Source organism: Diadema setosum, chromosome 15 (genome assembly GCF_964275005.1).
Source record: "Diadema setosum chromosome 15, eeDiaSeto1, whole genome shotgun sequence".
Taxonomy (NCBI): Eukaryota; Metazoa; Echinodermata; class Echinoidea; order Diadematoida; family Diadematidae; genus Diadema; species Diadema setosum.
Window position 1 is genome coordinate 31,024,110 of NC_092699.1, and position 21,316 is coordinate 31,045,425.

The window sequence follows — 21,316 nt, forward strand, 5'->3', positions numbered from 1 at the left end:
CCTTCAAATGGCCACCATGCATCACCTGGGGGCCCCAGGGGGCCCAACCCACCCCCCAGGAATCTTTAAAGATCTTCTCTAAAACCAGAAGTGATATAGCTTAGTTGATGAAATGAGTTAGTAGTCCTGTATTGATGACTGTTGTTTCAAGTCTGTTCATGGTGGGGTCAGGGGTGACCCCCCCCCCCCCTTTGGGACCCAGGGGAGGGGGGTAGGATGGGTCCAAATGGGGACTTACTAGTAAATTGTACATGTTTATGTTCTTCTTGAACACTCCTTGATGAATTCTTCACCAAACTTGGCAGGTAGCATGTGTAGGGGGTTAGGATCTCAATTTGTTCAACTGGGCACCATGCTCCCCTTGTGGGCTAATATTTAACATCACTTTCACTTGTGAATAATCGTGGTAGTAGTGGTGGTTGTTGTCGTTATGGTTTTCCCGTCGGATGTCGTGGTCGTGGTGGTCGTAGTTGTAGTCGTAGTCGTAGTCGTTGTTTGCCGTGCGACCCGGTGTGCCTGCTCGACCTGGGGCTCGATCCAGATGGACGTGAAATCTTGGCACAGAGCGGTCACCGTCGAAGACATGCTAGTCGCTAGGAACCCCGAAGGGATCGTCCCGGTGGATGTAAAGTTACGACCGGAGGTTTCGGGGAGCTGCGTCGAGTGAGGGGGGGGGGGGGGGTAACAAACGAAAGAATAACATAAGCGAAATGAAGTCGACTCAGCGACGTGATACGTAGGCCATCCTCAGAGGTCTTGAATTCGGAAGATGTGAACTCCAGTTGTGAGTTGCCATGGAAACACGTAAAGGAAGATATTTCCTCATACATATATTTGGATTCTGCGAATGCAGGAAGATTCATTGTGGTAACGTTCGGTGATAATTTGAGAAAAAAAAATCTTTCAATTCGATCTCATTTTATGAATTTACCAAAACCTTTGGTTACTTCCGTGTACAGTTCTGTCTAAATGGGAACCGTACAACAATTTGTGATGTTCAGGTTTAAGTTTCTTCAATTTGTCTCCCTCTACAAATTTAATTTCTTAAGATCGCAACTGCTGATCTGTACTGTAACAAACATGTCGGAAGAAAGGAACCAGTGTGACCCGAACATGTCATCTACTGCTTTTCGGGCAGCGACTACTACCACCATAGCTGGTATATTGTTTAAAGGGTATCATCACTTTTTGAGGTAGTACTTTGTATAATGGACAAGAGGTTCTTGGAATCATAGACTATTTTTTCACCTTGATGACTTCTCCGTTCGAGATACCCTGGACGTCGACCGTTTCATCCAGCTCTCCGATGAAGCACGTCTTATTGTGGACAAGGTGGTAGGCCATCAATTGCTGGGAGAGGTAAAGATAGATGGGTGTGCAATGAGCCGAATGGGTGTCTATAGTAATAGGGTAGTCAAGTTTTTTCAAGTTAATGAGCAAAATGTTCAGTGAATATGTTTAAGGAAAGATGGCGGTCGTTCAAGTTGGAGTTTGCTCTGTTTCGTTGTCCACAGTTTTTTTCTTCAGCTTTGCTCATTATTTTGGGTGGAATATCCGTCTTTTCAAGGAGAGTTTGGGTTCATCTTTAGCATTTCAGATATTAACACAGCAGCGATCTCCCTATTTGCCATGTCAAAGTTAATCCATCCACGATTGAATCGCTTCAATCATGTAGAAGTGATAAAATGTAAGCCTGATCATATTAAGGAAATGATGTTCTATGAGTAGAAAATCGTCAAATTATTTTTTTACATCACTAAATGCGCCGTGTGTGGTCGAAATTAAACACTAGCTGCCGTCTTTTTTTTTCTTCGTTTGTTTAGTCTCTTATGAGCTCCATATTCTATTTGCCGTTTATGATTTTTATTTTTGTCAGCGACAATAAAGAATGCACAAGGTGAGCATGGTGAGTGTGAATATTGGCAAACAAATTTTAGATATACTGTAGCTTAAAGCAAGGAAAGAAAAGAAACAAGCATGACAAGGGTTGTTACACTCTTGTGCTAAAGCAAGCATTTTTTTTTCATATTTTGTAATAACAGCAAGATAAAATGAAGATAATTTGCCACTGTATATTTTCAGTCCGAACAGCACCATTTAAGGCACATTCTTTTTAATACCATGTAATCGAAAAAGACAATAAACCGCTACTCTGAAATTTTGCCAAAAATGGTGAGACCATCGCCGCCAGAGACGGCAATCCAACTTACCCGTCCGAAATCGTAGATTAGGGTGGCGTTCTCCCCGTACCCATCCCCCTTGAGGTCGATGACCAGGAGGTTCTGCTCGTGGTCGTACCGACAATCCTCGTCAAAGCGGTGGTCGTTGAAAGATCCTTGTCGATGAAACACCTATACCATTATGAGAAGCAATTATGACGCATAGAAAAACTTGTGATGAGAAATCAATTTTCATTCTAGCAAAGCACGTCTTAAAGCATACCTCCCTATAACGTGTATTGTCCTGGATTTAATCATAAATTTGCGCTTGTTCATTATGATACTAAGTGTTACAGAAAAACATTTCCCAATATTATGATCCTTAATAGTTCCAAAACTATATATCAGAAAACACTGACATTGATATGTACAATATCAATAGCTGAATACTGTATAATTTTGTACGAGGTAATTTAAGAATGAAAGCATAAATAAGTTTTATTAAATTCAAGATTTATTTCTAAGTTAAATTTCAGATTTTGCTCTACTTTCAGCCCTCTGTACAAATATATATATATATATATATATATATATATATATATATATATATATAATATAACATATATATATAGAGAGAGAGAGAGTGAGAGAGAGAGAGAGAGAGAGAGATCATAAAAGTGATACACCTTTTGTAACTTTCTCGTTTCACAAAATAAATCATAAGTATCACAATTATCATAATTGCATGTGACCTCACAATGCTGCTATCAACTATGTCAACTATAATGAAACCTTGGGAAAAAGCAAATCAACTTAAATTGAAAACGCAATGATAGAAAAAAATCAACGAGGAGTATCATATTCGTTAATAATATACGTCTTGCTTTGAAAATCTTCATGAATCTTTCTTTACACGCCATCATCTACAACATCAATATTTAGAAAGAAAAAGTGTGGCATAAATATCATCAAACATGTCAAAAGGTTTACTGTACTAAGTTTTGGAACGATAGGGTTAATAATGAAGACTATAACATTTTGGGCATTACGTAAACTTCATTGTCATTACTCTCTCGATATCTTGTGTTTTCGTATGCTTCGTCATTTTTCGTCATTGATACGTGCTATAAACTTTTAAATCATTATTATTGGGTCTATACATTTTCACAAGCTATAGGTTCCTGATATTATCCGCGTTATTCATTACTTCCTATATCATGTATCTGAAATTTATTGTCTTGTGTTGAACTTCGTTCTTAAAAAGAATTGGGATGAAAAAATGGTATAAAATTTGGAAAATGGAACAGTGATAAAAAATAATCTACTATAATGGATCATAGATTAAAGTTTCAGCAATTTGCAATATAAGCTGAACCGTCATCAGACTGTACATACCTTGTCAGTTGAGCTCATAGGTTCGTCCAGTTGCTCGTTTTTACATGAGACATTCTTGTACATGAGGGCTAACATGAGCAGGACGGCGACAACGAAAGCGACAATGAAGCAGAGAGCGATGAGAGCTAGCGCAGAACGAATCCACGACTGATGCCAGCGACAAAATCAGTGCAAGAATGAGAAAAATAAGGGAAATTTTAATCTTAACCTCGATACATTATGCACGGCTTTATCAAAAACTGAAATTGCTACTGGTTGTCAATCAATAATCACAATACCTCATGCAATTCTATATAATATTGATAGTAGGTCAGCAGATGGATTTAATGTTATGGCAATTCCATTTAACCATTAAAGTACTTGCATGTGTGTGTGTGTGTGTGTGTGTGTGTGTGTGTACGTGTGTGTTTGTCCCAGGTTTATGCCTATAAAGTGTGCATAATCATTTGAAAATAGCAACCTTATCACAACGACAGCTTATCTCTGTCTATGAAAGTTTTCACGCATTGCTCTTTTCAATCGTAGTTTATATTTCTCTTCTAGCATTTCGCGGGATGCATGTTGCTAACATTAACATGATTAATTTATAATAATTTGCCGATACTACTAATATCTTTTTATTCTCATCAGGACTTTGAAATGTTGAATGTTCGTTAAAATATAGAAATAGATAAGGTTTCCCAATGCTTTACATGCAATAGATTGCCGATAGATATTTCCAAAACAATTTCCCTTTTTTGAGTTTCAAATGTATTTTTCATGACAAATTGATAGCACTGATTATGATGTATTGATTGATTGCCTCTAACTGAAGTGAATTTCACTAAGTTTATAGTAATTACAATTCCTAAACTCCAATTTAATTGATCGTATACATAATATTCACACATCTATATGTCTAAAGCACTAGGAATTTTATACCAATTGAAAAACCTTGTATCTCAAAAGTCTCTTATTCTATATAATGATCTGACATCACTATATTATATAACATACTGCAATATTCATGATATTGCATGGGGAAACTGTGGCTTTAATAAGTAGAATTAATTTGATTAATTCTTCAGAAACGAATTGTGTGATTAATCACTAATTCACCTTAGACCCTCCGATCCTTTATTTTTTTCAAATCAGAATAATGAAAGTTAATGATATACATATACTTTTCAGACTGCAATATTTCTGAAAAAAAAATACACATATAATCGTCTTTCTGAAATGTTTGATTTCTTTTTTTTTTTTTTAACTGCAAACTCTTCAGTTCATTCCTACCCAACACTTCAATCATCCGGTTATCATTTCGAAACTCGTAAAATCACTAAAGCACCAAATCATTAAAACTTCAAGGACCAGACATTTGGAATGCTCTTCCTTTAGATTTAAAACAGTGTTTATTATGGAAAACTTTTGAAAGAGAATTAAACGATATTCTTATATCTCAATATTCTCCCAAAATTTAGATAAATAGGGCATATTCATGTAATAAGTTTCGTTTCTCTTCATTCTAAATAACGAGGTTAAGGTATGAAATGATAAAAAAAAAAATGTTCTACCTATTATGAGATATATCATACAGTATTGCTGGCATGGCGGAAATTTTCAATGACTTTTTCTCTTCAATTGGAAAAAATCTTTCTCAAAATATTCCTCTTTCTAGTAAATCTTTTAATGATTTTTTAGATACACCTAACTCCAAAACTATATTTTTTGACCCAACATATAAAGAAGAAATAATAAAGATTGTTGCTAATTTGAAAGAAGGAAAAAGTCCTGGCCATGACGGAATTGACAACTTTTTGATAAAAAACATAATTCCTCAAATAGTGGATCCCTTAGTACACATTATCAACTCATCACTTACAACTGGCCATGTGCCAAATAGCATGAAAATTGCGAAAGTAATTCCTATTTACAAGAAAGGGGAGAAGGATGATGTCAATAACTATAGACCTATATCTCTATTATCTTCTATTTCTAAGATTCTGGAAAGAATAGTTTATATCAGGACAGTACGTTTTCTTAAAACCTGCGACATATTCTCAAACTTTCAATTTGGATTCAGGGAAAATCACAGCACAACACACGCACTACTTGCCCTCATCGACAAAGTCACACAAGCACTCGACACACATTCACACACAATAGGTATCTTCTTGGACTTCTCCAAGGCCTTTGACACGATTAACCACGGAATACTTCTCGCCAAACTGTCTCATTATGGAATACGTGGAATGGCCTTGGAGTGGTTCACGAGTTACCTATCAGAAAGATCCCAATTTGTATATGTTAACGGCTTTGACTCTCAAAGTAAAACAATTGCATCTGGTGTTCCACAAGGGAGTTTATTAGGCCCATTGTTATTCATTATTTATATTAATGATTTTCATAGATCCTCGGAGAAACTATCATTCATATTATTCGCGGATGACTCTAACCTTTTTTTTTCTCACCCTGACCCAAACATTTTAATAAGAACAGTCAATGAAGAACTGAAAAAGGTTATACAATGGATATACGCAAATAAGTTGTCATTAAATATTCAAAAAACAAAAGTTATGCTTTTTAGTAATTCTTTAGATAGCCTCCCAGGCAAAATAACATTTGATACTACTCCCTTAGAAGAAGTTTCTTCCTTTAAATTTCTTGGTGTTTGCGTCGATAACAAGCTTTCATGGAGGAATCATATTGATAACATATGTACAATTATATCACGTAACATTGGCGTAATGAATAGATTAAAATATTATCTTCCTTCATCTGCATTATTAACTCTTTATTCTAGTTTGATACTACCTTATTTAAACTACGGGATTCTTGCTTGGGGTAATACATATCAGATGTTACTTGATAAACTTCTCTTACTGCAAAAGAAAGCGCTTAGAATTGTTTTTAATTTACATACCCGAGAACATACAGATGCTTTGTTTTCTGACCATAAAATATTAAAAGTAAATGATTTGTATGTGTTTCAACTTGGCCAGTTTATGTTTAATTACAACAGTAACTTTTTACCTAAAATATTCCATGATTCATTTCATCGAAATAGTCATGTTCATAACTATCCCACGCGACGATCCGACGAATTTCATCTTCCACTAATGAGAACCGCACATGCCCAAAATACATTTCTTTATACCGGACCCAGACTTTGGAATAACTTAGATAATAGTTTAAAAGATTCCCCCAAATTTGTTACATTTAAATACAAACTCAGAAAATATTTACTTTCTACTTATAATCTTAGATAATTTAAATTGTTTTGATTCATGCTTGAGCCTTCACCTGTCCTGATGTCGCAGCACTTGGCGTGTTCTGTGTGCAGACTTCTCTTCTTTCTTCTCTCCTCTTCCTTTCCTGTCTTTTGTTCCTCGTAGACTTGTATTGTTACCGTCTTCTCTCCTCTCGGTACTGTCTCGCGTCTTACAGTGTATACGTGTGGGTAATCGAATGTGTGTACGAACGTGTTGTCCTTCTCATATTTTCCCGGTACACGTGGTTCAGTGAGCAGTGTCCGGGCACTAGCATTGGTATTCTATATTTTTTTCCCAACCGGTGTATCTCAAAATAATTACATGTAAATTGTTATAGAATAGTATATAATTTACTCATTATTTGTCTAGCAATCCACGTCCGACAAGGTATGCTTTTTAGTGGATCACTATTTTCCCTAATCGAATTCATTTTCCGCTCTCCCACGAAGTATTTATACAGTGTTTTCCTAAATATTGTACATGTTATATGTTGTTCTATAACTTGTCTCGTATATATATTACATGAATCTTTTGCAAACGTTTGAACAATATTTCATCACATGTATACTTTGTACTATGTTTTTTTTTTTTTTTTTGGATTTTCGTTGATTGGAAATAAACTATGATTGATTGATTGATTGATTGATATTGTGAGGTGTACTGAACATATTTCAAAGACCAACATTATCACAGTACAACGCACCTTCTGCACCACTATTCACTCTATAATATGAAGGGCGATATAGAGATATTTTAAGATGGTTTAATTCATTGTGTTGTAACATAATTATCTGAGGCCATCTTCCTAGTCAAACTCTGCTTATGAAGATTGTCCCATGCGTTTCCAATTTCATTATTATGATATACACCCAATTTGACCTGTTTCTTACCGTACAATTTACATTCAGATATTGTTGTACTTTTTTCTCTCTGTACGTTTTCTTTATACAATCGTGCCCCACAATGTGTATAAACAATTCATATGATTTATTACATATCGTGAATTCTTAAGCTGAACTGAACTGAACACATCTAAATGAACTCTTTAGTGCATGCCCATCGACAATCAAATTCACTTGTCTCATCAAATAAGCGGTATGTATTAATGTATGTGTGGTATATTATGTACTATGAGTGTTATAGAAGAAAATGCATGCAGGGTTGTGAAGTTCATCATACAGTTACTATGTTCCTATATGTGGTTTGTTGTAACGCAAAATATGTATCATTCAGCAACTTTTAAAACCATTTTCGCGCATGTTGCGAGGCTGTACGAGGTAGGTTTTTATCCGCAAAAGCGCTGATTTCCAAGTGATTTCTTTACATTGTGATATGTAGGCCTTCTATTCGCCTTTCAACTATTTGTTTTTCAATAGAGAGATTTAAAAACAGCATGAAAAAAGCTACACAGTTTTGATTTAGTCAGTACAAGATTGTAGACATGCCTAGCCGATGTAGGCTCATTAACTCAAAGAGCATGCCCCCCCCCCCACACACACACACAACCTAATTGGATCAGAATCGAAAGCTCGTTCATTTCACACTTTAATACGTATAGTCAGTAATCCCACTGGGTCAGCAATGTACTTGATTTAGCCCTCGACAATTGTCGACTGCATTATTATACAGGACCACGTAAACGAGAGGTTAGCACAAAACTTATTAATCACAGTCAAAAATATGTGTTCTTCCATTTAATAGAGGCATTAGAATGAAACTGCATGAGTTCTTCTTACCTTTTGGCGTGGCTCTACCAAAGTCTTTTCGTCCGGCATCTTAATAGCGGTCATGGCGTTTCTTTTCCTACCGCGAAAGGGTAATAATACCAATACTTACTAACTTTGTCTGCCGTATCAGCGATTCTGCGGACTGCTGTGACCAAACATGCATGCCATCACAGCTTTTATAAGCCTCGTGAGCTTCGGCTGAGTGGTTCAAGTTTTGTTCTTTACTTAAAAGATCCAATTGCGTGATTATTGTAGTGACCAATCGCTGCTTCGATCGTGGAACTATAGCTCAACGCAGTCTACCAATCAGAGAGGTGGCCTCACTGGGCCAATCGACCTTGTTTATTCATTGATTGAGGTGGCGCAATCTTGATTGGTAGGTAGGGAGTTTGGGATATTCACCTCCATGGTCTTTGGTACCATGACGATGAAATTTTAGAGATCAGAGTGGCAAAACCATCCTCACTTCCCTGTACATAGACATTGATTCATTCAATAACAGAATCATTAGATATATTAATGATAATAGTGATAATAACAACAATAAGAATGATGATGATGATGATGATGATGATGATAATAATGATAATGATGATAACAATGATAATAATAATGATACTACTACTACTACTACTACTACTACTACTACTACTACTAATAATAATAATAATGATAATAATAATAATAAATAAATATTATTATTATGATGTCTTATTTACCCAGGGTAGCCTCTCCAGTGTTGCCACTGCTCTACCAGAGGGCCCTGCTATTGTTATCATGCACCCTCGCGTTGCCAGGTACTCATTAATTTTATACACCTGGGTCGAGAGGGACACAGTGGGTAAAAACATCTTGTCCAAAGACGTAAGCACTGGGCGGGATTCGAACTCCGGTCCTCCGATCGGGAGTTGGGAGTTGTATCCACTATGCCACAGCCCCCCCCCCCCCCCCACATACGGCAGCGCCCCATAAGAAACATTCAAAGGCGCAGACTCCTCTAAGATGACAGTGGTAAAAGTATCAGGGGTAAAAATATCAGCTAAATGTCAGGGGTAAAAATGTCTGAGGTGAAACTGTCGGGAGTAATCCCAGGTTAGAGATAAAAATCTCACAGCAAAAACAAAAAAAAAAAACCAAAAAAAAAGAATCGCAGACGAGCACTGCTTTTCCACAAGTATTCAGTTGTCTTTATTCCATGTTGATAATTTTGCCTAAGAATAACATTATGAACAGGAATGATTCTAAGTGAAAATATTTATTTCTGAGACAGGATTTTACTTACAATACTTCTGATGGGCCCGTCCACTTCCTTTAAATTTAAAGCAAAATAGAATAATTATGTTTGTAGAGCCTAAGTTGACGTACGGGTATTGTTATAATATTGGAATTGCGGATTGACTGGATACGAGGCGATCATTGCCGAAAGAATTTCGGCGTGGAAAAAAATGTTTCTAAATGTGAAGTTATCAATAATCTCTGACGAACGATATTTCGGAATTCTGCTATACCTGCGGATCCCGCCCATCTGGAATCGATTTTATAAACTCCCTCCTGGGTGTCAATTAATTGTTCACCGCATCGTAATGCCTATGAAGGGAGAATCGAATCAACGAAAGATAATCATATCAAACAAAAGTAAACTCAAAATGAAGGAAACAAGGCAAAATGAAAATTGGCAGACATCAATATTGCTAAGTAATAATACACCTGTGATTTCCGAATCAAACTACAAACATGCACTAAAAAAAAAAAAAAAAAAAAAAAAAAAAAAAAAAAAAAAAAAAAAAAAACTTTATCATTATGTTTTCAATTATTTTGTAGTGTATTTGACATGTGACATTTTCCCTCTTAAATCATTACTTCTAACATCATTACACGTGACATTTCGACCAATCTTACCTCTGGCATTTTACCTCTGAAATAATTACATTTTAACTTTTTTTACCTCTGGCATGTTTACCTTGTGGTAACATTGTTTCAGACTCATCGAGACCCTATAAAGACCCTCAAGCGCATATGACCAGTCATGCGAGCACTCTCCCTACCTGGTTCACACTTTGCACTTATGCTTTATTATTGTATCACGTCAGGGCAACAAGCTATTTGCACTTTTGCCCATTACATAACCTTACGTAATGATACCCCTTTCATTCAAGAGAGGAAGAGGAGGAGGGGATTGTATAGGGGATATCCCGACCTTATTTGTTTGTTTCTTTGTTTTGTTTTGAGCACATTACGACCTTCAGAAGAGGAAGAGGAAATGGTAGGGGAAATTCGGAATTTTTATACTTTATAAGCACTTTCTTATGTATTCCTAGAGATGTTGACGTTGGTATTTGTAGTGAATGTAAAAAAACCCCGCAAAATTAGTACCTTGACCCCTTGAAGAGACATGATATTATGCACAATGTAGCAGAAATTAGTTTTGAAAAAGATTGCACATGCAGGGGGGGGGGGGTCCTTATAGGCATGCAGTATTGGGCAGATGCTCCACCCCCGGTAAACTTTTGCGGCAGAAACATCTTTGTCCTTAACATAATTATGTTTTATGTTAGTTCAGTTCATTCGTATCAATTCCGAATAGAATACTGCAAATAAGCATTTTTTTTTAGACAACAACCACATGAATTCAATAGTTCTTATTTTGATATGTGATGAAAATCATACTGAACTCCAGTATTACGCGAATTCGGCCAATAACACACAATACGAGCAAATTCATCTGAATTTCTAAGCTGTGTTAATACTTCCCCTTTTTGGATCAAAATCAGCGTTTTGATACGCTTTTAGTTCAAAACAAGGTTGCGTCCTTTCTCACTCTGATATAAACGCCGTTACAAAACGTCGTTTCAAAACGCAAAAATATGTGCTGTTTATACGACCGGCGTTTCTAACTAATCACGTTTTATGGGCAAGCATAAACACAACTATAGTTTACTATACGTACGATGAAAACCAGATATAATCAACCAATTAAAAGCATGCCGTCGTGTGCCTATCGATACTCAAGATCATTTGTAATTTTCTTATGCTATGTTATGGTCTACAACGACAGTATGACTGTCATAAGTGGTTGTCAAGTGAAGTTTAATTCAATGAGAGTAAGCATAAAAGATAGGCACATTCCAAATTATGTATCATGAAATAAGCTTGCTGTTTTCTAGTGAAGAACTTACTACAACATGTCCGGCACTGTATATAGCGAGTTTGATTTTCTGAGAGGCCCACATTTCAACGAGTTTGTCTTTTATGTAGGCCTTTCTTTTCCAATAACGCAATTATTTTGAACATAAATTTCACACGTATATGTATCTAGTATTGTTGTATACAATGTATAGTTTTTCCCTTGAATTTGTATCAACAAAATGTGATATTGGAAATAAAATCTTAATTGAATTGAATTGAACTGAGTTGAATTGGATTGAATTGAATTGAATCATCACTGTATGATTTTAAATTTTGCCGCTTTCAGAGCTTCATGAAAGGTTGAAAAAATGAGACAGCCAAAAAAAAAAATCTTTAAAAAGCTACATAATTAGCTAAGACCAATTATGTCATTTTTATGCGGAGGAATTACCATATTATGTTATATTATTATTATATATTTTAACATTTTTTTCCTCTGACATGTTTACCTGGTATACATTTCAATACGGACATACATTATTTACCTTGTGGTAACATTGTTTAAGACTCATGAGACCCTGATAATGAAGGACCCTTAAACTCATGACCATTCATGCGAAAATTCACCTCGTCACACTTTGCATATTCTTTATTTAGTCACGTTAGGGCAACAAACTCGCACTTTTGCCCATTACATAACCTTACGTAATGATACCCCTTTCATTCGAAAGAGGGAGAGGAGGAGGGGACTTTAGGGGATATCCCGACCTTTTTTTTGTGTTCTGTTTTGAGCACATTGCAATCTTCAAAAGAGGAAGAGGGAATGAAATTCGGAATTGTTTATATTTTTAGCACTTTCTTATGTATTTCTAGAGATGTTGACGTTGGTATTTGTGATAGATGTGAAAAGAACGCAAAATTAGTAGCTTGATTCCTTGATGCGACATATGTAAAGCAAGATAAATTTTAAAAAAGATTGCAGATGCAATGGGGGGGGGGGGGTAGGTCCTTGGACACTATATTGGGCAGATGCTCTATCCCCGGTGAATTTTTGCGGCAGAAACACCTTTGTGTTTATAAATGATATATCATTATATGCATATATATATATATATATATATATATATATATATATATAGCACGCGCATAAAGAGTTGAAGGTTGGTCTGTTGGGTATTCCAGCTTGGGTCTGCCTGAAGGGGTTTAAGACGTTGACGTTCCATGCCATACATGCCAAAGACCCGGGTTCGATTCCCGGCGGAGACCAATTTTTCAACTCTTGCGCTCTCCCGAAATGGAGGAAGAGTAAGAAGAATAATGATGTCAAAGCTACGCACCGATTTCACCTTCTCATATATATATATATATATATATATATATATATATATGTATATATATATATATATATATATATATATATAAAATAGCATACATACTTATGATACAGGCCGGCAGTGCATGACAAAAGTTATAGTGCACGTAAAATATAACGATTGCAGACGATAACCCACTATCGATTTGATATCGGTTTTTGCTCCCCCATTTTAATCATCGAGTACTGAATCCCGCACAGTGCTCATCGACGCGATTGCGCCACAACCGCGATATCCTTTGCTCGATATTATCGTTATTCTCGATTCTCGCTGGCTATATACCAGCAACTTATCTGTGTGGGACTAGACTATCAGCGGTAGATTTAAACATGGAAGCTGAAATGAACAGGTTCGCTACTTTTACAGAGACTGATCTATATAAACAGTATCTTAGACAATAAGGACACAAAGGATGCCATCAAATACACCCTACGAATTTTGGACTTCTACTGTTCTGAAAAGGAATCAAACCGACGGATATTGAGCAAGTCAACCCAAGATTTGTGCCGCTTTCTCCGTACAATATCTACGCGGAAGTGCGCCGTGGAAATGGGTAGCGTGTGTACGGTATACGCTAAGCGCTCTTTGATCACGCTACGCTATGAACTTTTACTACGACATTTACAACACACTCTCGGAATCCACTTGTGCAGCAATGGTGACTTCAATGATGCCTGGCACGAGCCTTGTGTTTAAATCCAGTAGATCCCTAATCCTACAAAACATCATCTAGTCCTGGTCCTGGACCCACAGTGCAGTAAGTAAACTTAGGGCGTCTAACGTGTTACTGTTAGATCCATGGTAGACCTATTGTAGGTCAAGTGTTAACTAACGTTAGCTCTGTCGCTCGTAAGTGACGTAGATCTAGTAGTATAACGTTAGGCCAGGGCCCCTAGACCTAATCTATCGTAGGGCCTAGAAATCGTTAAATATAACCACGTAGACCCCAACACGTTAGGATTTTGTCTACACAGGTTCAAAGAAACTGGTATTATTGCTTGTCTAGACACGTGTAGAGTCTTAAATGATCTAGGCTTTCGTATTTTTTCAATTTATCTTGCCTGGGTATGTATGCTATTTTATATAACACATAGTGCATGACATCTTATTGCACTATAACAAGTACCAAGCACCTCCAAATTCTGAATTTGCCCTCAGGCAATTATATTCAATTCGGCCTGCGGCCTCATTGAATATAACTGGCCTTCGGGGCAAATTCAGAATTTGTCGGTGCTTATATTGTTATAGTGCATTCAGCCTCATGCACTATATATATAATATATATGTGTGTGTGTGTGTGTGTGTGTGTGTGTGTGTGTCTGTGTGTGCTATGTTACTTCAGTTAATTCATATCTCTAATTTGTAAACAGAATACTGCAAATAAGCATGATTATTTTCGAGACCTCTTAAGATATAGGTAACAACCATGTGAATTCAATAGTCAGTCTTCTTTTAATACATGTATGTGATAAAAATCACACCGCAATCCAGTAATATACGAATTCGGTCAATAGGTATGCACAATACAAGCAAATTCATCACAGTTTTTAATAAAACTTCTCCAGAGAGAGAGAGAGAGAGAGGCGTATTTCATTTCATTTCATTTCATTTCATTTCATTTCATTTCATTTATTTCATTCTCATTTTCATTTTCATTTTTTTTTCTTTTTAATTCAAAGGGATCGTATAGTTTTGGTTGAGACTTCAGGTTTTTATCATTTTTTTGACGAGATATCTAAAAACCTCTTATGAAATATGAAAGAGCATGTAATTCCAAGAGGGATTCAATGTTTATTTGATGAAAATTGATTTTGAAAAGGCCGAGATATCGATCCTAATAAAGTGTGGGACCCACATTTTATTACGATCGTTTTGTTTTACTTTCCAAACCCGATTTTTATCAAATAGATTGTGTATTCATCTCTAAAATTGTATGCTCTGTACTGTTTCATAAGTGCTTTCTTGGAATCTCGCCAAAAAAAAAAAAGAAAGAAAGATTAAAGCCCAATTTTTACCTCCACCAATACTGTACTATCCCTTTAAGCATGGAGTGGATATGCCCTTATATGCTCCATGACGTCAACTCCCTTCGCCATTTGCTTGTTTGTTGTTGTTGTTGTTATCACCAGCGGGGGAGTTTGCAGATGAACGACTCAACGGTGAACTCGTTCTCGATTCCACAGTCTAGATCGTTCCAATTGTAACCGATGTCGGTGTTGAACGACGCACAGTCCTGATTGCCGCCGTGGCTGTTCGGCTGGCTCGACCCCCATGACGTGAAAGTGACGTCAGACCCATCGCTCCATCTCCAAGCGCCCTCAACGTCTTGATCGGTAAGACCAATCCACACTCTGGTAGCCACCTGAAAAGGGGAGGATAACAGGGAAATCATCACACACACAATTAAACATGTACACGAATTTAGGGATACAGATCAAACGTGCAAGTTGTAGGAACTTGCATTTCTACGAAACTGAATTACATACTTTATTAACACAGGATTCTGCATTCGTCGAAGACTATGAGCAAGTTCGGAGACAGCTCATGTGCACGTGGGTACAAATGACCTTTAATTTTTCTCAGTTGGTTAGGCACGTCACTCGATTCAAATAATGCATCCATCAATTTGCCCAGCAAAACAATTTATGGAACTCTTATTCAAACAAAGAATTTTTTTTGTGTGTCTGAAACAAGCTATCATGGTGAATATACCTCGTTTCTTGCTCTTTGCATATTATGTGATGTATATCCTTGTCATACTGTACGTATAATGTTTGTATTTTTAATCAATGTGTGGACCCCTCTGAAAACCAGCCTTTGGCTGACGAGGGTGTTCCACCCCATGAGTGGAAAATAAAAATTGAATTGAATTGAATTGAATTGAATTGAATTGAATTGAATTGAATGAACCTAAGTAGATCAAGTGACCACAGAATGGTTTACCAATCAACACTTTGGGAAGGATTCATTTCATTGTGCTGTTTTGAATACATAAAAAAAAAAATCTATTTTTTTTTATCTTCACATTGCCAAAACTAGGTTTGCTGTCAGCGTAATGTACTGGCAGACACAATTTATAATGATTGCACGAATAATCATTGCATCACCATGATCACAGGTGCTTATCTCAGCGAATTTAAAAACCAACCTGTCTCTCAGTACAAATGACCTTTTTCTGCTCAGTGCCATGTTTAAAACTGGAACCCCGAACTGGGTTATTGTACTCTTTTATGAACGTGCATTATATGTATAAAACAGCGGCAAAACAGTTCCTATAATGTCTAACGGCCTCCATAATTTGTAGGGCAAGATAATAATAATCTTCAGCCCACTGATGAGAACCTATATACCAGTATTGTTTGGAACCCGCATGGATAGTGTGAGAACCTGTTCCTGGAAAAGAACCTTTACCATGTTTACTGGAAGCAATTTAGGTGCGTATGTAGGAAATTCATGAGAGGGGACAGATAAGGATAAACGGACGAGCAATAATAACTTTCACAGCATGGTCTTATTCTTCATACACTGTGCCCTCTTCAGCATAATCGCTGTTCTTCCATCCAGAGGGCCTTTACTATCAACTCAGCCTTGCCAGGTACCCGTTTCTACACTTGGGTCGTAAGAATTATGCCATCTTGGGTAAACGACATCTCGTCCAAGAACGTATAAGCTCCGTTTCTAAGGCAAGAGTCCTATCCACTAGACCACAGTGATGCCCCAAGAAACTTACTCTCTTGTTTCGAGTGGTTTCATAGAGTACTGTGAGGAAGTCGTTCTCTTCCTGGAAGTGGATTGAAGCCAGATGCCCCAGGCTTAGCAACGTCCCCGTTTCCGAACACGGCACGGAGAAGGAACGGCAGTGCATCTCTGCAGCATCCCAGGTTACGTTCTTGAAAGTAAAGAATCTGTATCAATTTTAAGAGGAAATGTAATCCATGACATTTAAAAGAAAAGAAAAAGGGAAAAACATTTTAATTACTGTTTACAGAGTGAGAGTAGGTCCTAAATAAACAGAATAGTCATATACATGATTCGTGACAATTGGCATGATTGGACTCACACTATCACGACTATGAGAGGTATGGGATTTTGAGTTGTAGGTTTTATAAGTTTTATCAAAACAGTTCTAATATTTCGTCCAACCATAATAACAGGGTCATGGAACCGAGATGGTTTTTCATGCTATAAGACAAAAAAAAAAAAAAAAAAAAAAAAAAAAAAGAACGGAGAAATTGCGGGGGAAAAATGAAAGAAACAAGAGCGAGAAAACCCATGACCGTTTCAGGGCTCCGCATTAACATCTTTAATATAAACATAAAATAAAGACAGGGAGCTTTGACTGAGGAATAATGGAATGTAATAGGAATTTTTATGATAAAACCAATAACAAGAACCTGTATTCTTCGCATCTATAAGATGAGGAAAGTCAGTTGTGGTTGACGAATCCTATTCATACACCCCCCCCCCCCCCCCAGCGACAACGTTTTCATATGGTATTTGCATACAAACCCGTGGAAGCGAGTATGATCTATTGGTTGAGTTCAAAACGGAATATGTTCTATGTATTGTATCTGAGCAAAACGATTAACATAAACTTGAAATGGATTCTCTCGTTCTGTTGTTCATTCTGTGATGACACGATCGCGTTTCTGCCTTTTCTGAGTGGAAGTTCACTTTTCAAGGGCAGAGCACACTTCCCATATCAATGGCTATTGTTAATAACGAGCCTGTACAAACGCCCACATGCGTATAAGTTTTCATGGCCATCCAGACCAAACCGTGTCATTTCAGCGACCATGGTTACTATACCAGCATGTATGAAGAGTGATCCTTGAGAAAAAACATATATTAAAGAAAATAACCAAAAAAAAAAAAAAAAAAACCCTCCGGTTTTTTTTTTTGCCAACTTCCTACGAACGCACTTCACACTTACTTTACTGTTTATAAAATATGCATTTGAACACTGTTATCAAGTGTCAAAGAGAAGGCCAAAATTGCTAAGTGATGACGGCTAATGTTACATTTCTTCATTTTCAAAGGCTTGTAGTTCCAAATATGAAATGAGGTTCGACATTCCGAATGTCCGTTAATCTGAGTATAAAGGAAGGTTTGTCATTCGAACTTCATTCCGAATGTCCGTTAATCTGAATATAAAGAAAGGTTTGCCATTCGAACTTCATTTCATTTTCAGATTATCAAATTCTTAGAATAACGATTTCATTTTCGGAATAACGAACCTTAGGAATAACAAATCTTCGGAATAACGCTACTTTAATGTTCGGAACAATGAACGATGTAGCTGCAGCTGTATTTCCTGTTTGGATTAACGACCATCTGGGTATATGAAATTTGTGTGTTTCGGCATAACGAATCTTCGGAATAACCCTAAGCGACTGAAGATTCCGTACATAGTGGTTAATTGTTCCCTAGAAGGTATAGCAGTATTACACTCATTTCGACAACTTTCTAAATTCTAGAAAAAAAAAATCACTTTACTGCACTGCATGTTTATTTTTGTGTAGTATAAGTTATGTATATTTGAAAACCTATCTAAGACTTTATCAAGAGACTGGCGTGTCACATGAATAATTCTGGCATACTTTTATTGACTTCTGACCTCTTTTAAATTACGTCATTATTCAATATGAAAACAATGAAAACAGTAAACCGTAAAACTAAAAAAAAAAGAAAAAAAAAACGGACGAGGGGGGTTCGGGCGTTTTAGGGTGTAATCTTATGGACAGTTTCGGGCGGATCAGTTACTACAATGGAATAACGAACCACCTATTTTTGGATTACCGAACCTTTGGAATAACGAACATCACCCCATTTATATAGTTTAGAAAGTAGGTCCTATACCTATTTCAAATCTTACTATAATACCACATGACTGACATTTCTAAACTTTTCCTCCTTGAAAAGCAGGGATCACCTGCTCAAAATACCCCTTGTTCATTGGTTCTTTGATGATAATGTTGATGAGAAGAAAAATGGCAAGAGATCATATAGCAGTGAAAAATTGCCTCACCGATAGCAATTATCGCCAAAGGGGGTCCAGAACGGAGGGCACCCACAAGCGCTTGCCTCAGACGATGGGGGAAGCGTCACCAGCAAAGCCGCAGTAATGGCCAGGCCGCCGAAAAGGACTGATTTCAAGTTTGCCATGGCTGTAAGAAAATGAAACACGCACAATTTGAGACGGTAATAATTACTATCAGTTCGTCTAATATGTCCTTATCATGATAATGCTCGTATATTTCTGCTGAAATCATCAGTTAGAATTAGATTTCAGACAGCACTATATTTCAGTATCGACAACTCGCCGACATGCACTCCAATCTTGTAATTTTGACGTCCCGGAGTAGGCTATGATATTGCCACTGTTCAGAGGTTGACTTTTCAAGAGAAAAGAAGAGAAAGCATTATCTGGTCAAGGCATTCAAATCAAGCACCGACTGTCGCATTTCAACACTAATGTTTCTTCACATGGTCTTAAAAGAAAAAAAAATACTTACAAACAAACGAGAGCAAACTTTCTATCACGATATGGTTTTATAACTCAAGTGATTGAGACGACACCATGAACAAGGTGACGAAGTAATGATCTTTTATAACTTGACGTATAAAATGCATCAAGGCATAAAGCAGGCGCTATACATATCATACCAAACCATATTACAAACCCATAAACACTAAATGAAACCCTTGCGGTGGGGTAAGAGTCTTCTCAGAGAAGCAACGGCAAATAATAATAATAATAATAATAATAATAATAATAATAATAATAATATGGTAATACAGACCAACAGAAGTATAGTCAGTACGAGGTTCAATCTCTCCACACCGGATGATAGTACCCTAACGGTTTGAAACAACGATTGCAGCACTGCTCTGGGATATAGCTCGTGAACCTTTGTAATAACCAGGCCACTCCCACTCCGATTGGGTCAAGGCATGAAATTCAATACGACATGAGATGATTGCATGGTAGGTATTAGGATTGCAAAAAGTGCTTTTGCACGCTACACAAACACAGAAATGCTGTCAGCGAGGTATCATAATTAATTCTTTGTCCAATTCTCTCACTCATCGGGCTTCTTCTCGGTTAATGTGCGAATCCTCAAAATATTCACTTGAAGTGCCCATAAATCCAACGTAGTATATACCAATATCATATCATAACTGACGATGCGTTTTAATGTGATTGATATTCTATTGTGTAGACAAAGACGTATAGGGAGAAACATTGGATTACTGTATAAGAGAATGGATGCAGTATGCACTCACATGTTGTTTCGACTATGTGTAAACACTTTCAACTATTCTGTGTCTATTACTTGCCTGATGTTACTCTCTTAATACGCCTTGAATAATGAAGATCATTTACCTATACCAACATAATGCCATTAGCTCATCGTGATGTTTACTGTATGTACTGTATATCAGACAAAGTTTAGATCGCAGAGCTCAACAGGATATTACAGTCTGCAAACTTCCTGCCTACGGTGTGAATAACCATGGTAGTATCTTTCCTAATAATGTGAACTTTTAACTCCTTTACACATCAGTGCAATTTGTGTCATACACTTCTTATCTCCGACGAAACTATGAGTTTATACGTTATACTGTACAACACTTACCTAGTGCAATTCTCTATGGATTCCAACCGTATCCCAACTATACACACAATCATAACCGAATTGTTATACACATTCTATTCTTTTACATCATGACAACTTGTAACAATAGATAGCCTCTTCTAATAAATATCATGGAATAAGAACCCTCAGGTATGTGGTATAGGCGATTGTTAACACATGAACATACTGTACCATGTGATTTTCATTATACTTTATCGAAATCGAACCTGTATCTATGTAGAGAATGTAGTCTTTTGCAAAGGCGGCTCGCAATGGTATTGACAGTGATGGACTCGCATACGACGGCGTTGGACTCGCGCGCACACAGAGATCGGATGGGAGCGAGCTGTGCGTGCGCTGAAATTATAGCGAGCCGCCTTTGCAAAAGGCTATAGGGAGTGTGGGGGACCACTTGGGAATACTGGGGACCACACAATAATAACAAAGACAAATCTTCGTGTATTTTGTTAGTATACGAACTTTTTTCAGCATGCAGCTTTTACATACATGAAAATACGACTTTATATTTCCATCAAACAACGACCTTTATCTTACTGATTCAGAGATGTGCAATAAAAAGTAAACGAAATGATGACGCAGTACAATAATGTCTTAAATTGGAAGAATCTATATAATTTTGAACAT

General features: G+C 36.9%; 2 protein-coding genes across 2 annotated transcripts; both read right to left on the reverse strand.

The window, feature by feature from the left end:
* Positions 1–387: 387 nt before the first annotated feature.
* LOC140238670 (uncharacterized) lies at positions 388–8,580 on the reverse strand. Its single transcript, XM_072318571.1, has 5 exons — positions 8,542–8,580; positions 3,555–3,701; positions 2,211–2,351; positions 1,249–1,350; positions 388–654 (listed from the first exon to the last, which is right to left on the reverse strand). Exons 1-5 carry the CDS (start codon positions 8,578–8,580, stop codon positions 388–390), a joined length of 696 nt encoding a protein of 231 aa, XP_072174672.1.
* Positions 8,581–15,153: 6,573 nt separating this feature from the next.
* Positions 15,154–19,196, reverse strand: LOC140239345 (echinoidin-like). The gene is made up of 3 exons (XM_072319221.1): positions 19,060–19,196; positions 16,762–16,936; positions 15,154–15,393 (listed from the first exon to the last, which is right to left on the reverse strand). Exons 1-3 carry the CDS (start codon positions 19,194–19,196, stop codon positions 15,154–15,156), a joined length of 552 nt encoding a protein of 183 aa, XP_072175322.1.
* Positions 19,197–21,316: the final 2,120 nt, after the last annotated feature.

Bases quoted from the DNA above. Each gene is read 5' to 3' on its own strand.
- LOC140238670 (XM_072318571.1), bottom strand. From the start codon at position 8,580: ATGCCGGACGAAAAGACTTTGGTAGAGCCACGCCAAAAG. The intron at 3,702-8,541 runs GTAAGAAGAACT...CGCTGGCATCAG, and splicing joins TGGTAGAGCCACGCCAAAAG to TCGTGGATTCGTTCTGCGCT. The intron at 655-1,248 runs GTGAAAAAATAG...CACTCGACGCAG, and splicing joins CGAACGGAGAAGTCATCAAG to CTCCCCGAAACCTCCGGTCG.
- LOC140239345 (XM_072319221.1), bottom strand. From the start codon at position 19,196: ATGGCAAACTTGAAATCAGTCCTTTTCGGCGGCCTGGCCATTACTGCG. The intron at 16,937-19,059 runs GTGAGGCAATTT...AAATTGATACAG, and splicing joins TTTGGCGATAATTGCTATCG to ATTCTTTACTTTCAAGAACG. The intron at 15,394-16,761 runs GTAAGTTTCTTG...TCCCCTTTTCAG, and splicing joins AAACCACTCGAAACAAGAGA to GTGGCTACCAGAGTGTGGAT.